Consider the following 18,400-nt stretch of genomic DNA (forward strand, 5'->3'; position numbering starts at 1 on the left):
AAGAGATTCTTTTAAAGTATGTGCTGTTTAGGAAAAATATATGAGGTTGCAGCTTTGATAACTAGGTATTGGTTTTCACTCTGTGTTACCTATCTTGTATGCTGGAAAGGAGATGCTGTGGAAAGGATACATGTTTATGTATAGTTGTATTAAAAATGCACAAATGCAGCTAATTCTAAATTTGGTATCAGTTGAGGATAATACTCCTTAAATTTAGGTTTGGGGGAGAAGATGATGTAGGTATAAAATGCCAATGCTAAATGTTTTTCTTGAGAAAATTAGTTTAAAATCAAGGGTGCATGTTGGGGGGGGAAGTGCATTTTACCATAAAGCAAGGCTTTTTCCATAGGTAGACAGAACTTGTTTAACGGGTGGATGTAAATATATCTTATAGGTATAGTTTAAATATTTCCAAGGTTGGTATCTGATAGGTTAAGTTTTCTGAAATGAACTTCAACAAAAACTTCTCATAAATGAAGCGGGGGTCTAACTTTGCAGGCCTTGGGCCTTTTCGGCAAACTGAAACCTGATGCTGTTTGAATGGGAAGACGTTCCGTGTTTCTTTAAACACAGAAAAACTGATGTAATACTAAAAAGTGAACTAAGCAAGAACTAATTTATTTTTGGCAGGTGCAGCTAAAAGCTGAAGCTGTAATGCACCCATGAATGAGTAGTGCTAGTCTTGTACATCAATGGCCTCTGTGCCAATAATTCCAGACTCTTACAACCATGTGTTGGCAGAGTTTGAATGTTTGGATCCATTGCTTTCTGCGCTCAGGCTGGATTCTAGTCGTCTGAAGGTGAGTCTGTGGTGTTTGGGGGTTTTTTGGGTGGGTTTTTTTTTGTCTTTTGTTTTGGTTTTTTTTTTTTTTAATTTAAATAATCACCTTATTTGGTTTATTTTCTGATTAACCCACAGGATTAATATCGTTCTTTTTGGGTGTGTGCATGCGAGCTTATAGGGGGGGAACACTTTGGGAAGAAGTGGTGAAGACAAAGGATCCTATTATTCTTTCTTAATGTAGCTGTGGAGTAAATAATACAGTCTTATGCGGTCGCTGTCTTCTACTGCTTGCTCCAGTCGCGGAGAGTGCTATTCTAATATCTTTGACGACTGTGCTGCCAGTGTTTCAGGGGTGGTACACACAGGTGGCAAACAACAAAGCCCTTAAAAAATGACATAATAGTGCAAGAAAAAGATGCTGTTATTAATGCTTACTAGCAGCCATGTGCGTTATGATTTGTATTCCTTCAGTGCACATGTATAGCTGTGTCGAAGAGATGGCTAGCTCTAGGCAGTTCAGGAGGAGGACTGAACCTTATACAGAAGGATGGTTGGAAGCAAAGGCTCTTTCTCACTCATAAGGTAAGGGTAAAGAATTCTATACAAAAATTTCCAGGGAAAATGGGACTGAGAAAGAGACGTTGTTTCAAGTTAATTTTTATTAAGAGTCAACAGGCATTTTCAGCTTACTGAATTGTCCAAATAAGGTGAAGTTTTGGACTGCTCCATTTAAAAAAGGTTGTGGTACTGGAGTGTATTCCCAGAGTGTGTGGTGTAATAGATTTCATGAGGTGTGAAAGAAATTACTTGAAAGGGTCAGACCTTCGTTTTTCAAATTCTTATTTGTAACAGCGCAACAAAGTCACCTGAATATTTAAGGATTAGAAGAAAACTTTGAAAATGAAACCAGAGCAACTCATATGTAGATAACTACCGATGTTTGGATGTCCAAACTATGAACTACTTGGTTAAGCAAAGAAAAGATAAGCTGGCTTGCTTTTGCTGAAAGAGGTCATGGAACAGGGATTGCTGTTTCCACAGCCAGATGCTCTTTCCTGGGAGCCACTGCTGCTCCCACCGTAACATGAATGCAGCCATTTTTTTAAGGTTGGGAGCATTTCGCTTAGTTCTGGCAAAACAACTTCTGTAGGTGCGAGGACAGGAGATTGATTTCTGTGTTTTCCAAATCAGAGAATGAACTGCAGTTGTTTCTCTTGATGCTGTCATGTTGTTGTCAGCTGCATCTTTTTAGAGTAAACTTAGTGTTTGCAAACAAAACCGAGACAAACAAACAAACCTGCACATCACAACAAAGTGGTAGCAGCTGTTGACATGAATTTGGTTTTTATCTTAGAGATAAAAGTTGCATAGTGGTAAAGGCAGTACAAGAACAAGTTTTACCTGCGCTTACTCCCATACTTGCTTTCAGGAAGGTGCCATTTCCCGGGTTGCCTGTTGTTTACATGATGAAGACTATGTTGCTGTCGCCACCAGGTGAGTGATATACTTACAAACATAAATTCTAGATCAATATTTTTAAGTAGCTTCTAAGTTTCAGACTAGGACATGTGCTGAGAACTTGGAAGGGGGCAGGGAATTAACTGGTAGAGGCCCCTACAGAATAATTCCCTGCACAGACAGTTTGCTTAACTTTTTTCCTGGAATAATTGTTCCAGAATAAGTATTATTTCTGTAACAGAACATCTATGGGAGAGCTAATGCCTGTGAAGTTATGATGATAAATATCTCTCTCAGACCTTTCAGCATCAAAAGAAATATCTTCATTAACTTGGCAGAGTGAGATTGGTAGTTAATACCACTTACATTGTTTAAAATCCATTTAAATGCTTAATTTTCTGCATCCTCAGTGGTAATTCCAGTAAATGTGAGGGTAGCCTTCCAAAGCTGCTGATAAGTCGTAGTGCAAGGAAAGACACTTACTCTTCTTCAGGATTAAGAATGTGATGCTTCTTGAAAGCATGCAACCTCAAACACAACCAGCTCTGAGATGTACTACTTCGCTTAGATTTTCTGTTTCTTTGGAATAATTTTGTCAATGATAAAACATTAGAAGACCACTTCTCAAATTGTATTTTCTTTTTTAATTGTTGTAGCCAAGGTCTTGTAGTAGTCTGGGAACTGAATCAGGAACGTCGTGGGAAGCCAGAACGGATTTATGTTTCCTCTGAGCATAAGGGCAGAAAAGTTACAGCTTTGTGTTGGGATACAGCTGCCCTTCGTGTTTTTGTAGGAGATCATGTGGGAAAAGTATCAGCCATCAAGATTAACACATCAAAACAAGGGAAGGTAAAATATCGCATACTTTGTTTGAGATTAAGAGGTTCCCAGGGGATGATGTGTGGAATCTTTTTGTTTATTTTAGTAAAGTAGGACAGAGGAAACTTGCCAGCTAATGAAGTTCTGGTAGTTTTGACTGTTGGGATGAAGACCCAGTCTCTTGAGACAACAGTAGAAATCCTAACCTGTGAACTTCCCCCACCCTCTCTTTTAGCTATTTTAGTAATGCAACGTAAAAATGCTTTCAAATGTACAGAATTAAAAACTGGCCGAGCTTCTTCCTCTTGGAATTTACAAGTATCCAAGCCCAGGGTCTTGGTGTTTCTGAGCCTGTTGGATTCCTTAGACTCCAGCTACAAGTTCAGCTGTGTGTTTTACTCCTCAGCTCATCTGTTGGTCTGAGAAAGGGCAATCCCAGGCTCTGATTTTGCTTGGCTCTGTCTGGATACTCTTATCCTTAAAGATGTGGATTAAAAAAAATGGTAGGTGGATGTCAAGCTTACATCCATTACATTTTGTGCAAAGGGCTCACAAATTAATGAAAACAGCCTGATTTCTATCCCTTGAGTGTTCTTTAAGTTTTACCCTTACTAGGTCCTTTCCTTTTAGTCTGTAAGAAGGAGCACATCCTGGAAATAGGTGTGTTCCTCCACGTCCTTTCTAGCTCTCATGAAAGATTTTGATGGAAAATTGCCTTAAAAGTAGCAAGACTATTGCATTTAAAGAAAGGGCAAAAAAATTCAACTGTGGAAAGAGAGGGAAAAGGAGAGCAGAGAAGGGCTAGGCCTATGGAATATGTGTCTGCTCATGCCTGTTAAAGGAATTGGACTGTTGAATCTCTCATGTAATGCACTTTGTTTGAAGTAGGGAATTGACACATTCCTAACACAGAAAACAGCTTTAAGCTGTCGAAAATGGTGATTGTCTGCTAGAAAATATGAGTGCAGTTCCCAGTAGTTTCTTATGAATAAGAAGTCTGTCTATGACTTTGTTCTGCCACCCACGCAAACTGAGAAACTTCTGTAATAAATAGTATTTGGGTAATTTGCTGCAGGGTGATAGAGAAAGTGATTTTATGTAAACCACCTAAATCTGATGGAAGTTTTTTTTTGTATCAAGTAATCCTTCAGGTCTGTCTCCATAAAACTGTTTGCTGGCTGAAAGTATCCATGGGAGAGAACTGACAAAAGCAGAAAGCTTACAAGAGCAAGAATAATATCCGCTCTTAATGTTACAAAAAGCACACTCTTTATAAAGAAATGGCAGGATGCTACAGGGATACGATTTTTTTTTTTTTAAACCTTCAATAATGGTTTTGGGAAAAGGAGGATTTAGACTTTTATGCCTCTAAGCATTGAAGCCTTGTTTCGTAAGGGAGAGAGAAGAAAGAAACTGCTCTGTCTTATACTGTGTATTTGTAGCATACATGAGCCTTTTCTGAATTTTGTGATTTTTAACTTTAAATAGCCTTTACTTTCAACTGAGGCCCTGTATGTTTTCTTTCTTGTTTTCTTTTTAACTGTAGGCTGCTGCTACTTTTGTGATGTTTCCTGTTCAGATTATAACCACTGTAGATTCTCGGGTTGTTCAGCTTGATTATTTGGATGGAAGACTGCTCATATCTTCACTTACACGCACTTATTTGTGTGATACTGAGAGGCAAGTTATGTTTTTCTTGTAAAATATTGGACTTTACAGAGTCACACAGAGTTTCTGAAGTGACCTCTGGACATCATCTAGTCCAATTTTCCTGCTCAAAGCAGAGTCAGGTAGAGTAGATCGTGTAGGACTGTGTCCAGTTAGGTTTTGAGCATCTCCAAGGATGGAGACCCCACAAGCTCTCTGGGTAACCTTTTCCACTGGTTCACCACCCTCACAATAACAGAGCTTTTTCTTACGTTGAAATGGAATTTCCTTTATTTCCATTTGTGCCCATTGCCTCTTGTCCTTTCACTGGGCACCACTGAGAGTAGTCTGGCTCTGTCGTCTTTATTCCCTCATCAGGTATTTATACAGGTGGGATCAGATGAGTTCCACCCCTGAACTTTCTCTGTTCCAGGCTGACCAGCCCGGCTCTCTCAGCCTCGTCTTATAAGACAGGTGCCGCAGTGCCTTAGTTGTCTTTGTGGCCCATCGCTGGACTTGCTCCAGTATGTCCGTGTCTCTCTTGTACTGGGGAGCCCGGAACTGGACCCAGCACTCCAGATACGTCTCACCAGTGCTGAGAAGAGGGGAAGGATCACCTCCCTTGACCTGCAGGCAACACTTTTCCTAAGGGAGCCCAGGAGGCTTTTGGCCTTCTTTGCCAAAGGGGCGCATTGCTGGCTCATGGTCAGCTGCTTGTTCACCAGGACCCCAAGGCCCTTCTCTACAAAGCTGCTTTCCAGCCAGTTGGCCTGTCCTGGTGCCTGGGGTTGTTCCTCCCCCAGTGCAGGACTTTGCATGTCTGTTTATCTAGCCCACGCTTCCTCAGTTTGTTTGTGAAAATGTTAGGAGGGGCGGTGTCAAAAGCCTTACTGAGGGCAAGATAAACAACATCCACTGCTCTTCTCTCATCTATCAAGCCAGTCATTCTGTTGTAGAGGGCTATAAACGTGATTTCCCCTTCGTAAATCTATGCTGACTATTCATAGTCACCGTCTTACCTTTCATGTGATTGGAAATGGTTTCTGGGATCATTTGCACCATCACCTTCCCATCACCAGGTGGACCGAGTGGTTCTGCTGAAAAAAACCCCCACAAACCTTCATGATCTGAGCATTTGTTTAAGCTAACAAATATTTCTGCACCCTGTCTTTTATAAACTTTATGCAGGCTTTATAATATTCATTACAGATTTTTTTTTTTCAAGCACCGAAACCAATTCAGCAACTAGGATTTAGTGTTTTTATTCTTCAAGAACAACATAAAATTAATTACAGCCTTTATTAATGCTGCCTTAACAAGTATGTTTTTTCCGCTAGAGAGAAGTTCTGGAAAATTGGTAACAAAGAGAGAGATGGAGAATTTGGAGCGTGTTTCTTCCCTGTTGGAAAAAACAGTGGGAATCAGCAGCCGTTAATATATTGTGCTCGACCTGGCTCAAGGATGTGGGAGGTGAACTTTGACGGGGAAGTGCAAAGCACACATCAGTTCAAGCAGCTGCTCTCATCACCACCTCTCCCTGTTGTTACTCTCAGGTAGAAGCATGAATGTTATCGGTGATAAACTTGCTTGGGTCTTCTAGACTAACTGAAAAGAACTGCCTTAACACTGATAAGATTAAATAACCTCCTAGTGCAGTCAAGCATTAATCCTAGCTGTCATCTTAATACATTCTCCTCTAATAATGGAAACCAGTATCTAAGTTACGAAAAATGCCAAAGCCTTGATTCTGCAGATATATCTGTGTGACTACTGCAATGAATGCTGCTGTCATACGACTATGTTTATTTAAGCCAGCCTTGTATTTCCAGGGTTAAGAATATTATATTAAGGAAGCGATATTGCTGTAGTTTTATGCTTGTAATGGATACTAATTTTACTTTACAGGCTGGATCCTCATTATACTAGTTCCAGCTGCTCTCCACAATCTTTATCTTTCCCCAAGCTACTGTATTTGACGTAAGTATTTGTCAGCATAGCTTCCTGTTGATAAAGTAGACTTAAAAATAAAAAAAGTTCTGTATTTTCCTAGTTTATATTATCAACTTTTTATCTTTTTGCCTAAGAATTTTCCAAGTATCATGCTAAACAACTCACTTCTCGCTTGCTGTACTTAAGCCAATGCCATCCCTGCGTATTTTACAGTGACTACCACAATTAACTGTTGCACCGTTAACGTCTGCTTTGCTTGCAGTGAGCACTGTGTAATGACCTGGACAGAAAGAGGCATTTATATTTTCCTTCCCCAAAGTGTTCAAGTCTTACTCTGGAGTGAAGTAAAAGGTAAACCTAAGAATCTTCGCTTTGTAATATTGTTTGTTATGTTTGTCATTTCTGAAGTCCTTGCCTAACATGGAGCCTTTTCAAGCTCAATTTCTGCAGCTGGATTGCAGAACATTGATCAGAAAACTGTTTTTCCTTGTCATCTGTCAGGTATATCCTTGAATATTAACCCTCTCTCTACTCCTCCAGCCAACCCCTCCCTCCATACTTCTGAAAACATGCTTGAGAAACAAGACGTGGTGTAAAGTGAATCTTAAAATACAGTAATCAAATAGTGAGAAGTAATAACCTGCAGCGTTAGTGAGATAAAATCTGCAGTATCCTTTCCTCATTTCTGTTTATTCAGGTTTATTGTCAGGTGTCCTATGAAGGCAGCTAAAAGCCTAAACCTGTTTTTTCTAACATCTGTCTAAATTGCAGCCAGGGAATGTACTTAGTTGGCAGATGAGTGAGGCCTCATAAACGGTTTTGTGTGTATGGTTTTAGGCATAGTCCTAGAACGATTAGTCATTGTCACTCACTCTTTTCCTTTCCCTTCTCTCCCCCACTTTTGGTGTTAATTTTCCAATGCCTTTGTCATGGAGTGTTTGCATATAGCATAACTATTTCATTTGAAAACTGCTGAAAGGCCAAAGTGTTTTTCTACTAGCAAATGTTTTCCTTCTGTTTCAAAGCTAACAATGATGTATTTCTCATCTTTATCAGTCTTTAGTTTTTCATCCTCCTTCAGAGGAAAAGGAAACTTTTCAGTAACTTTAGTGTACTTTTTGAATGCTTTCTGGAAATGTGACTCTGGAAAGTTTTGATACTTTAACTGTGCTTTATAGTTGTTAGATACTAGTTTAGCACTCTTCAGTGTTTGTTTTCCCCATGCCACTTGTGCTACAGTGTATTAGGCTTTTGCACGCATTTGCAGTCAGAAGGGAAATATGTTTTCACCTTCTTTCAGGAGCAGAAAGGAATGTTGGCTAACGATTTCAGTCCTTTAGATATTTCTGTGCATCTGGTTTTGCAGATATTCAGGATATTGCAGTTTACAAAAGCGAGTTGTTCTGTCTGCATACAAATGGAAAAATTGTGCACCTCTCCCTTCTGCTGGTAGACCGCTGCATAGAGCGTCTGATAAGAAGAGGGTTCTGGACACTTGCTACCAGGGTCTGTTGTCTCTTCCAAAATTCAATCATTTCTTGCAGAGTAAGTAAATACCTCTTCGTAAATGTGCAATTTAAGTTCCATAGGTTTCTGAGATTCATATTCTTGGAGTTTTTAAAAAGTCCTCTAAACATTATGCTTTTAGGGTGAAAATTAGCCTGCATATATGGTACCTTTTGCTTTTCACATGTGCATTTGAATATTAGAAATAATAACGGTTCTGTTTCGCTGTGTACTTCTAGGCAAGAAAAAATTTGCCTCTAGACAAGCTGGAGCATTTGAAGTCTCAGCTAGATGCCGCAACCCAACAAGATCTCATTACACAGCTGGAAGAACTAATTTCAAAGTTGGAACCTCTAGATTCTGCGTGCAGCAGTAGAAGGAGCAGTATTTCATCTCATGTAAGTGTATTGGTAGTGCCAAAAATGTTACCTGCAGATTTTATCTGTATGGCTTAAAATCATCTTGTTGCTCACTTTGAAGATGAGGCTTTCATTTTTACCATGTCTACTATAGTTGATAATGCTACTTCCTAAAATAGGTGGGGTAGAGAGGTATGAAATACTACTACTTGCATTCTTTAAGTTCTTAGACCTCTGCCTTTTTTCCATATTATTTTGTGGCTAGTGGTTGAGATGTGGACAAAGATTGATATGAAGAAGACTTTCTCCACAGCTGAGTTCAGTGTCTTAATATGCTTCAGTAAAGGTCATCTTGATTGTAACTGTAGTTTTATGTGGTGAAAACTGAATGTCTGAATGCTCAGAACTATCCTAGCCCTATTTAAAAAATTGTCTCACTCTATTAAGCTTAAGCAGAAAGCTCTAAGGAAAAAAAATCAAAGCATATTTCTAATATTCTTTTACACATACAGCTGCTTGGTATTGTCTTGGCTTCCTAGCAGCTTTTCAAGAAAGGGAAAATATTTCATAGTTAATACAGTATCAGTTGCTGCTTTCCCTCTAACAATGTTTAAAAAGTAAAGTTTAACAAGCAAAGTAATGGAAATTCCATCTTGATGTGGTAGACAAGTTTTTTTCATTAGCAGATGGGGAAGTAAGCTACATAGACCGACCATGAGCAAAATAATGTACGTGTGTCCTGGAACTAAATAGTTTTGCAGGGTCCATAATTGCGCTAGCTGGGTATGGTTAACCAGCAAAAAGAATACAGACTCTTGGGTACACAGGTACAAAGGGCTGAAGTGACAGTCTCGGATGCAGGACTAAAGCAGAGATGGTTTTTTGTCTTGTACTAAGTACACCAGTTGTTCTGCAAGCTGCTTTCCTGGAAGCAATTGCAGCATATATATCTTTATAAAGTCACGGGACTGCACACTTATTGGCATGTGTGTACTTTTCCATTCTGGATATGTCAAAAATATGCTGTTGTACAGGGCTTTTCCAGACAGTGAATTATGAAGTGCTGTGAGGTTATTTGTGTGGGTTGTTTGAGTTCATTGCAGGAAGTTTAACAAGGAAGTACAACTCGCTCAACATCTAACTCCTCTCTTTTGTCTGACAGGAAAGCTTTAGTGTCTTGGACTCCGGAATATATCGTGTTATCAGTCGAAGAGGCAGTCAGTCAGATGAAGATTCATGTTCTCTACACAGTCAAACGTTCTCGGAGGATGAGAGACTTAAAGAATTTCCTGCACACCAGGAAGATGAGCAAGTAGAACTTGGTAATATTTCTTAATGAAAATACGTTATTTGGATGCAATTTTTATTTATTCTACAAGAATTCAATTGGGTTGGCTCTGTGCTCTTATTTTCTATTATCAAGTTATCCATGATTAAATCCTTCAATTTGATCAATGGGAACACAGTCACCCCACCTTCCAGTCAAACTCTTTCTTAAAACATAGGGGTGAAATGCTGGCTCCATAGAAATCCAAGCTTAAAACCAAACACAACCCAGAGAAACAAAACAAAAGGTCCAGAGGGCTTTTACCAAGCTAGGACTTCACTCAGATTTCTGTCCCCCCCCCCTCCTCTCTGTGCAATTCAACATTAATGCTAAGATTCTCTCAGCTGACTACGCCAGTGTTAACTGAGCTTCAAATGAGATTTGTTTTGCTGATGCTATTCTTCCAGTAACATTAGTTCCAGGAAAGAATTTCTTAGTCTTGGCTCTGGCTTTATGTTTCTTCAAGGAAAACAGTAGGCCTTCGATAAGTGTTCTTAACTTTCTTGCAGGGTTTCATTTTTAAAGGGGATCATCTCTTACATGTGTACATTAGCATGGGGATGGTAGAATTGTAATCAGCTAACATTTAGACCATCCAGGGAGCTTTTTTTATTTCCTAACAAGTATCTGTCTCTAAGGCGAAAGCTTGAGTGAGACAATAACGGGTCTTGTTCTCTGCTCTGGTTGGGATTGGGAGGGGATGCAGAAACCTGGGATGATGAGGAGCTGGCTTAGTTCCAGGTATAGTAGAGAGGCTTTCCAATAAAAAAAGCTGCTCTTTAGCTTTTGCAGAGAGTAGATGCCAGTTGAGGATGGAGAGAATTTGGGTGCTTTGTTGGGGGAGAACTACAATAGGGAGGGGGAGTATAGGAATTAGTATTTAGTCCCCTACTTGTCAGTAGTGTTATCCTGCTGACAAAGCTACATGCTGTTTGTAGCACTTACATTTACATTTGCCTCTTTACCTACATCACTATAAAAACCACCAGGTGAGAAAACTTGGAAGTAAGTGTATCGTTTCCCATATTAAAACTCTAAAATGAAGGGATGTAGTTTTTGAATGTCAGAAGATAGAAAAGTTCTCTCTGTTCAACAAGAGATAACACATTTTCTGATTGTTTCAAAGTAGAGAAGTTCTAGATGCTTCTTGAAGCATGTGTACTTAATTTGGTATTTAAGAGAAATGGACTTAGTGTTTCCCTGCTCACATTTACGTAAGATGTCATAAGTATTTAGGTTTCTAATCCGCATAATGGACAAAAGCAGCCTTATTTACAGGCAATCTTAAAATCAGTTGTGACCTTTAGGCACTATCTAGAGAGATTGTGGATTCTGATGGTAGAATTTCTGTAACAGCATGGCATCTTTTCCTCTCAACAGTGCAGATAGTGCTGACTGTTGCAAAATGCAGTGTCATCCTTACTTAAAAGGATCCGTTTTTAATTATTTACATCACTTAAAGATACAGTGTGTGTTTGTACCAGGAAATAATTAATCAAAACACATTGTAGATTCTCTTAGGGATATAAGAGTTAAAAGGAAATAGTGATTCTATATTTCCTGTGATTCTTATCAAAAGCCAGAGAGCTATGGGTTCAATTATATTTTGAAGTCCATTCAAATAAAAGAGTGATTTATACCTTAACCATGGCTTATGCATCTCTGTATGTTAATATGTGATTTAGGTTTTAGGAAATTGTGCTATCTGAACTGATGTATGCCACAATACTTAATTTTCCTAGATGTTTAAGTAACTGTAAGTGGATTAAATCAAGTTTTTGTCCCCTAAATGGACTAAAAGTCTACTTTTGGAAGATAGTTTTCATACAGTTGTTGATCATCATTTGCCTTGTTATAGAGCCAAAAGACTATTAGCAAAGCAGGCCTACCAGGTTCAAAGTCAATAATAAAATGGCCTTTGAAATCAAATAGCATTTTTCTGGCTCCCCACATTCTTGAATATGAAGTATGAAAATATCCCATGCGGGTTATCCATTAATGAATTAGTGACTTGCAGTTTGTTTCACCGTTCCATTTTTGCCAGGCCACTGTTTCATGACTCTTTATTTCAATTCCATTTGTTAGACAATGTATCTCATGCATCTGTGACGGTTGAGGCTGACCGGAGTGAGACATTTCTCCCATTCAGTATTCCTTTGTCATTTCGTTCCCCATCTCCTCTCGTCTCTCTCCAAGCTGTCAAAGAAAGGTAAAACTTGCAGCAGGTTCACTCATCCATTGCATCTTTCCCTTTTCTATCCTCTGAATTTGTAGCATCGTCTGGTTTAGTACATACTCTGTTCGGCAAAAATGTAACATCTGAACTGAAACACTGGAGATGGCAGTCGAGTTTGCTAGACAATTTAAAGCTTCCATCTTGACTCTAATGAAGATATGAAGAGCTGCTGTTAACTTCAGTGGAGCCAAGATTTCAACCTCAGTTTTTAAATGGCTAAGAATGTTTAAATGGCTAAGAATGTTTAACATTTCCCTGTAAACTGTGGTTGTGATTTGTATTCAAAGCAAACTTACTGAATATTGTTTTGGGATTTTGCTTTTCTGGTACTTAGATTTCTGAAGAATGAGTGAAGGCTTCCTATGTTGCTTGGGGACAAATATTAAAATATTCAAAGCATGCTCGATATTGTTAAAACACACTTGCAAGGTATACCACGTGGTCTGCTGTCTCCCCACACACACCTTTCAGTGAATCTAATCAATTCCCCAAGTGTTTACAGAATAATGGTAGTTTATACCTGGTGCAAGTAAATATGGTAGTGTTCATTTTATGCAGAAATTGCTGTTTTAAAACTCGCTTTAAAAAACAGGAGGGGACAAATATAAAGGAGATGCCGTTAAATATATAAATACATAACTTAAAAATTTGAAAAAAATTATGTATGTTAGTTTCTTAGCTAAAATGTTGCTGGCCCATAATGATGGTCTGAAAAATTGCATAGCCCTCCCTTGATCACTTAGGTATGTGAATTATGTCCTGCAACAAAAAATTGTAGCTGATATCGATAATGTGAGGATCTCGGAATAACCTTCAGAAGTACATGCAATGTTTTGTGTTCTTTCTAAACTGTAAGCAGTTTTTAGGACTTTACTAGTAATTAGTGTTTCTACTAATAATGACAACTAAATTTTCAAGTATTCACTATATTAAATTTATAATTACATAAAATACTATAATATTTACAGTTAATTTTTAAAAGTTTACCTTTAATCCTTCTATACATTAAAGTCCAATTGTTTTGCTACATTTGAATCCTTCCTCTCTTCTGCAGCAACCTTCAACTTTTGCTATACCTTGGTATAGTAAAAGATGCCATATTCTCTGGCAAACAGGTAAAAGGGTTGCTTTTTTCTTTTTTCTTGATGCTCTTAAAGTAGTTCTTGGCCAGAAAGCAAGAAGCTGATTTTTCTGTTCAACTCTTGATGACATAGTTATCTTCATGGCAGTGGTAGAAATAATTGGGTTTTGGTATGTTCACTGGGCTTTCTCTTGAATAAAATATCTGAAGGGGTAGAGACTGATGATGTGAAAAGGACATTTTTCCTGAGCTTTGTAATCTGAAGAATTAATTAGGAGTATTGTAAAGCTGTTTCTAACCACCAAGAGGGACATAATTTCCTAATGATGCTTTCTGTTTATAAGCTTTAACATGCAATGTAGCCAATCTGCATTTATTTGCATACAAATATATGTTAAAATCTAAGTGCTAATGTTTGTATGTGATCCTGTTTCTCCAGCAGCAAAAAACCCAAGTCTTAAATACTTCAGGTTTTTACTCTGTGCTGGAAGTACAGACCATGACTGAAGTGTGAATTTTGAGCAGCTTCTTAGTGAGTATTGTTCTTGTTGGTCATCGCTGCTCTCATCCTTTTCTCAAGAGTTCTTCAGATTATAAAGTTTTCTGAAATCATGGTTTGAATGGAAGGAAAGTGCTTGATTTGTTCGGTTTTGAAATTCCAATTTTAAATGTTTGAACTTCTGACTTTTAGTGTTTCCAGCTTTGTACGCAAAACTACTGAAAAGATTGGCACACTTCATATAAGTCCTGATAATAGAGGGAGGCAAGAAGCAAAGGATGACGAGCAGCTGCAGGAGTTGACTGTTAATCTGGTAACATCTCCCCAGGAAGAGAAAGAGTGAGTGCAAAATCACGTTTTCTTAGCATTTGCTGGGGATTCTTAAGGATAGCAACCTAAAGGAAAAACTACCGTTTCAAGTAGAACTGCGAGCTCAGTGTTAGGTTTTTCCACCTGCCTTCATTACTATGGTGGGTTTCACTGGTTGTCCCTGACTCCTTTCCTAGAAGCTGATTAGGCAATGAACACTTCTGGGTGGTGGCACATGCAGTCTCTACAGTGCTGTAATAAACTGAAGAGCAAGAACGTAGTGTATTACACTACATGAGAATTGCTGATCTGTGATGCTCGTTATAGTTATGGACATAAGTCCAACAGTTCATTTCCTGTCCTTCCTGAGTGGAGAGTAAGCACTTTTATCTCCCTAAAAATATACTTTTTTTTTTTTTTAAATAATGGTAGCTATAAAACACTGAACTTCTTTAATGGTTGTCCAATTAATACAGAGCTAAGTTATTTCATATTCCAATGATTTTCTAACTTACCATTTTGGACTAACTTTCATATAGTGGCATGATACTGATTTTTATTCAGTACCTTCAGAAATCTACTGTAGTTGGAGTAGAAGCCATTCTAGAAGGCCATAAAAATAGTATTATCGGTTGCTTTTCTTGCCCAATTCATCCCTTATGTCTGTGGAGCTGTTCCTTCTTTAGAAATGAAAGCTTTATTTTTTTTTTTTAATAAAGGAATTAATGTTGTTTCTTCACTTAAATTATTAAAGATAATACTTCAGATAAGATTGAAGTTAATGTGTTTTTCTAGGTTAGAACCACAGAGCTGCCAGCTTCCAGAGGAGGACCATCTAAGAGATCTCAAGGCTGCAACAGCAGAAGCTATGTAAGCAGGGAAACTTTTTAGTGCATAGATATATTGGGCTTTGGTAGAAAAATTATTGATTTTTTTTTAATTTTTTTTTTTTTTAATTCATTACATACATGTAAGAGTAATGCTGTAAACATCTATTAACATAATCTGAAAGAATCTCCTTTGGTTAATGATTTGTTTCCCCTATTTAAAACCAAGCAAAACCCACTAAAAGCTTGTTTAGGTACTCTAAATTGTTTAGGTATTAAACTCTAAATTATCCTTTTGTCCTAACTACAAGTATAGTTTAAAAAAACAAAACGAAAATCACCTAACAAACAAAAACCCATTCTGAAAGAAATCTTGAGGAACTCGGAATGTACTAATATCAAATGTAGACAGTCTAAGTAGCCTAAGTTCTGTCTGATGCACTCAAATCGACAAAAAACAACAGCCGACTGTAAGTCAAGCTTAGGAATATACTTTGAGTTACACAAAACATAAATAATACTTCACTTGTGGCATCTTATAGCCGTCAAGCAACTTAGCAAACTTCTTTTTTTATGTTACAGAGCAAAACTCCAGGATCCCCTGGTTTTGTTAGAACCACAGAGTATGAGAAGGGTTTTACGGGAATGGCTTATCTATCTAGAAGAAAAGTTCGGCAGCAAAGAGCATTCTGCTTCCTCTATTAAGAAAAGCAAGACTGTGTGTGCTGGAGAAGAGAGGGCAGTCCTGCAGGAAAACGTACGACTGGATCCAACTGACAGAGACCCAGCAGACAAAGAACAGAGCAGTATCTTGGAAGACTGCACTGAACAGGAAAATACTGATGAAACTTGCCTAAGCAAAACCATCTGTGAAAATAGTACTGATTTGAAGGGACCTTTGGACTGCTGCTTTCAAGTGTCTCCTCCATGTGTCATAGAACCGGATGTTCAGAAAGATCTTGTTGAGTTGACAACACTGTGTTTTGAGCTGCGTGTATTTTCTTGTGGAAATGGCAAGGCAGAGGAAAGCTCTGACGGAAGTCTGCCACGAGCAGCTTTGTGGACCTTGGCTTGTAGGTTTATGCGAAGCTACTTCTTTCTTTTGGATTTAAAAAGACTAAAGCAGTGTATTATAACCATGTATGCAACCAGTCCTAATGTATGGGAAACATACATCGCAGGATTGAAAGGTAGCTAATGAAAAATTTATTACTAGTAAATTGAAAGTAAGGCTGTTTGGGAGAAAAAAGAAAAAAGCTTGAAGATACTCCCATTTGTGTCTGCAAATTTTCCTTCTGCAGGTGCAGTGTGGGAGGGGGAGGATGGCTGGTGTGTGGGAGTTTTTGTTCTGGTTTTGGGTGGGTTGGTTGGTTGTTTTTCCCCCGAAGGCTAACTTATGAAGAGCTGCTGGCAACTTGGAGAGGCTGTTCTTCCCCTCCCCCCACTTCGCAATTCTGAACCTTTTAATTTATATGGAGCTTGTTGGTTGAACACTGTAGTGATTACAGACTAGATCTATTTAAAAACAAATATACGTGCTTCAAAGAGCAAAAGCATCTTAATTAGAATCATATGTCTGTAGAAACAAGGCAAAAGCTAGGAGAGGGGCTTCAATATTTGTACTGGAAACGGAAGATTCGACTTGTAGAGAATGTGGTTAATGTGAAAGAAAACTGAATGAAATAGATGGTTACATGCAAATGAGTGGCTTGTGATCACATCAGACTTCCTTTTCCCACAGAAATCCTTTCTGATCTTTTTGATGCATCTTTAGCCTTATTAAACCAAAGCTTCCTGATTATATTGGAAAACCCAACTTCATCTGTTCTCTGCATTTAGCTTGTGCTTTATGCATTTGTTCTAAGGGTGAATTGAAGTCTCAGCATTGATTTGGCACCAACAGAGAGTAGTCACACAACAGAATCTTGCTTTGAGGGTTGGTATTTGGGTTTCTGGGAATCTGTTCACTATTTCGATTCTGAGAGCCCTAGAAGCAAAAGTAATGCATTCCCAGTTTGTCCTCAGTTGGACTGCTCTTGTGCCTGTAGATTAGTACTCGCATTTCATCAGGATCAAGGTTTGTGTTGAATTCTGCATTCTGTGAAGTCAGTGTCCAAGCTGAAGGTTTTTATTTATTAATAGAAGCAAATTGTAATATATGAAAACTGATGCAGATCTGCATTTTATTCAGCAAGCCATATGTCCTGCAGTGGGCTATGTTTTTCCACAAGAGAAAAATTGCCTCCTCAGAAGTCTAAAGAAAAGTAAAATATATCAAGAATGTTATTCCATGCCTTAATTGTATCATTTTATAACTGTAATTTGCTGTAAGCACAGATTAGTGATGTTGATTTCTATGAAATGAACAGGTAGGATCTGTTCACTTGTTACTACTGTTAGCTAGAGAGTTCCATGAAGTAGTGATAACTTTTGTCCTTACACTTAACAACAGCCATGTGTGTGTTAAGAAAAAAAAACTTGCCCATATCTTGTAACTTGTGCGCTGATTTATTTCAGAACTAACTTGTCACAGTCCAGTGGCTTTAGCAATGGAAAATGAAGATATGTTGAAAATACTGAAACAGCTGCATGACCTGGGGCCTTGGGATGATAGCCCGCTGTTACTGGTACATGCTCAAAGGTTTGTAGCTGAGTCCTTTTTTTCTCCTCTTCAGTGTTGTTAACTTGCGAGCAGGAATTGGTTCACTTCACATTTCATGAAGCTTTCTGGGAATCTTTTAAAGAGATCACCTTTCAGAACTGTCTTGAACTTGCAAGAGACCTTGGAAAAATGATAATTTTGCTGTTTGGTACTGAAAACAGTTTTTATCCTCTCTCTCTAGGCTTTATGAAAAATTTGGGGAAACAGCTCTTCGGCCCTTGATCAAGTTCCACCCCTCTATTTTGCCTTCTGATATCAAACAACTTTGTAGGAATGATCCAGCTCACTTTTTAGCATATTTAGATAGTCTGGTGAAATCAAAGCCAGAGGATAAAAGGTAAAGGGAATATAGAATCTTTTTCATCTGTCTGCTCTCTTCATCATGTAGCTATGTGTGGGTTTTTTGGTTTTGGTTTTTGGGGGCTTTTTTTACTGTTTCTGTATCTATCTGCTTGGTGTTCTTTAGCATTAGATTCCAATTCATTCTGCCAGCTTTAGTTGGTCTCTCAGACTGTGGTTTTTTGTTCGATTAGATGCTAGTTTTAACAGGGTTTTTCTAAATAATATTTTCAGTGGAACTGACTATTTTTGTTCCTGTGCCTGCAGTTTAGTATACCAAGGTTAGACAGCATTTAAAAAAAAAAAAAAAAAAAAAGCTGGGGGAACCCAACTTTCTGTGGTCCTCAGTTTCTAGAAACATAAATCATTCTAGGCTTTTCTATATGTAATTTTACATCCATATTTTGGTTTATTTTTCTGCATACAATCTCTACTTCTCCATATCTAGTATATTTAAAACTGGCAAGGTTTTTTTCTGTGTGTTTTGTTTTCCAGGTCATCTCTCCTTAGATCTCTTCTGCAGCCCGAATCTGTACGACTGGATTGGTTGCGCTTGGCAGTTTCTCATGATGCACCACAAAGAGCAAATACAATGGA

At 38.2% G+C, this 18,400-nt stretch overlaps 1 protein-coding gene across 1 annotated transcript; it reads left to right on the top strand.

The window, feature by feature from the left end:
* Nucleotides 1-692: 692 nt before the first annotated feature.
* On the top strand, nt 693-18,392 carry HPS5 (Hermansky-Pudlak syndrome 5; the record flags this gene model as incomplete). Its single annotated transcript, XM_009573444.1, has 18 exons — nt 693-800; nt 1,256-1,366; nt 2,214-2,278; nt 2,899-3,091; nt 4,608-4,745; nt 6,050-6,261; nt 6,614-6,685; nt 6,921-7,009; nt 8,025-8,203; nt 8,404-8,562; nt 9,686-9,845; nt 11,936-12,059; nt 13,859-14,005; nt 14,771-14,845; nt 15,385-15,992; nt 17,320-17,443; nt 17,646-17,801; nt 18,299-18,392. Coding segments are annotated over exons 1-18 (2,814 nt in total), but the record flags the coding sequence as incomplete, so codon positions are not given.
* Nucleotides 18,393-18,400: the final 8 nt, after the last annotated feature.

Source organism: Fulmarus glacialis, unplaced genomic scaffold, assembly GCF_000690835.1.
Source record: "Fulmarus glacialis isolate BGI_N327 unplaced genomic scaffold, ASM69083v1 scaffold21082, whole genome shotgun sequence".
Taxonomy (NCBI): Eukaryota; Metazoa; Chordata; class Aves; order Procellariiformes; family Procellariidae; genus Fulmarus; species Fulmarus glacialis.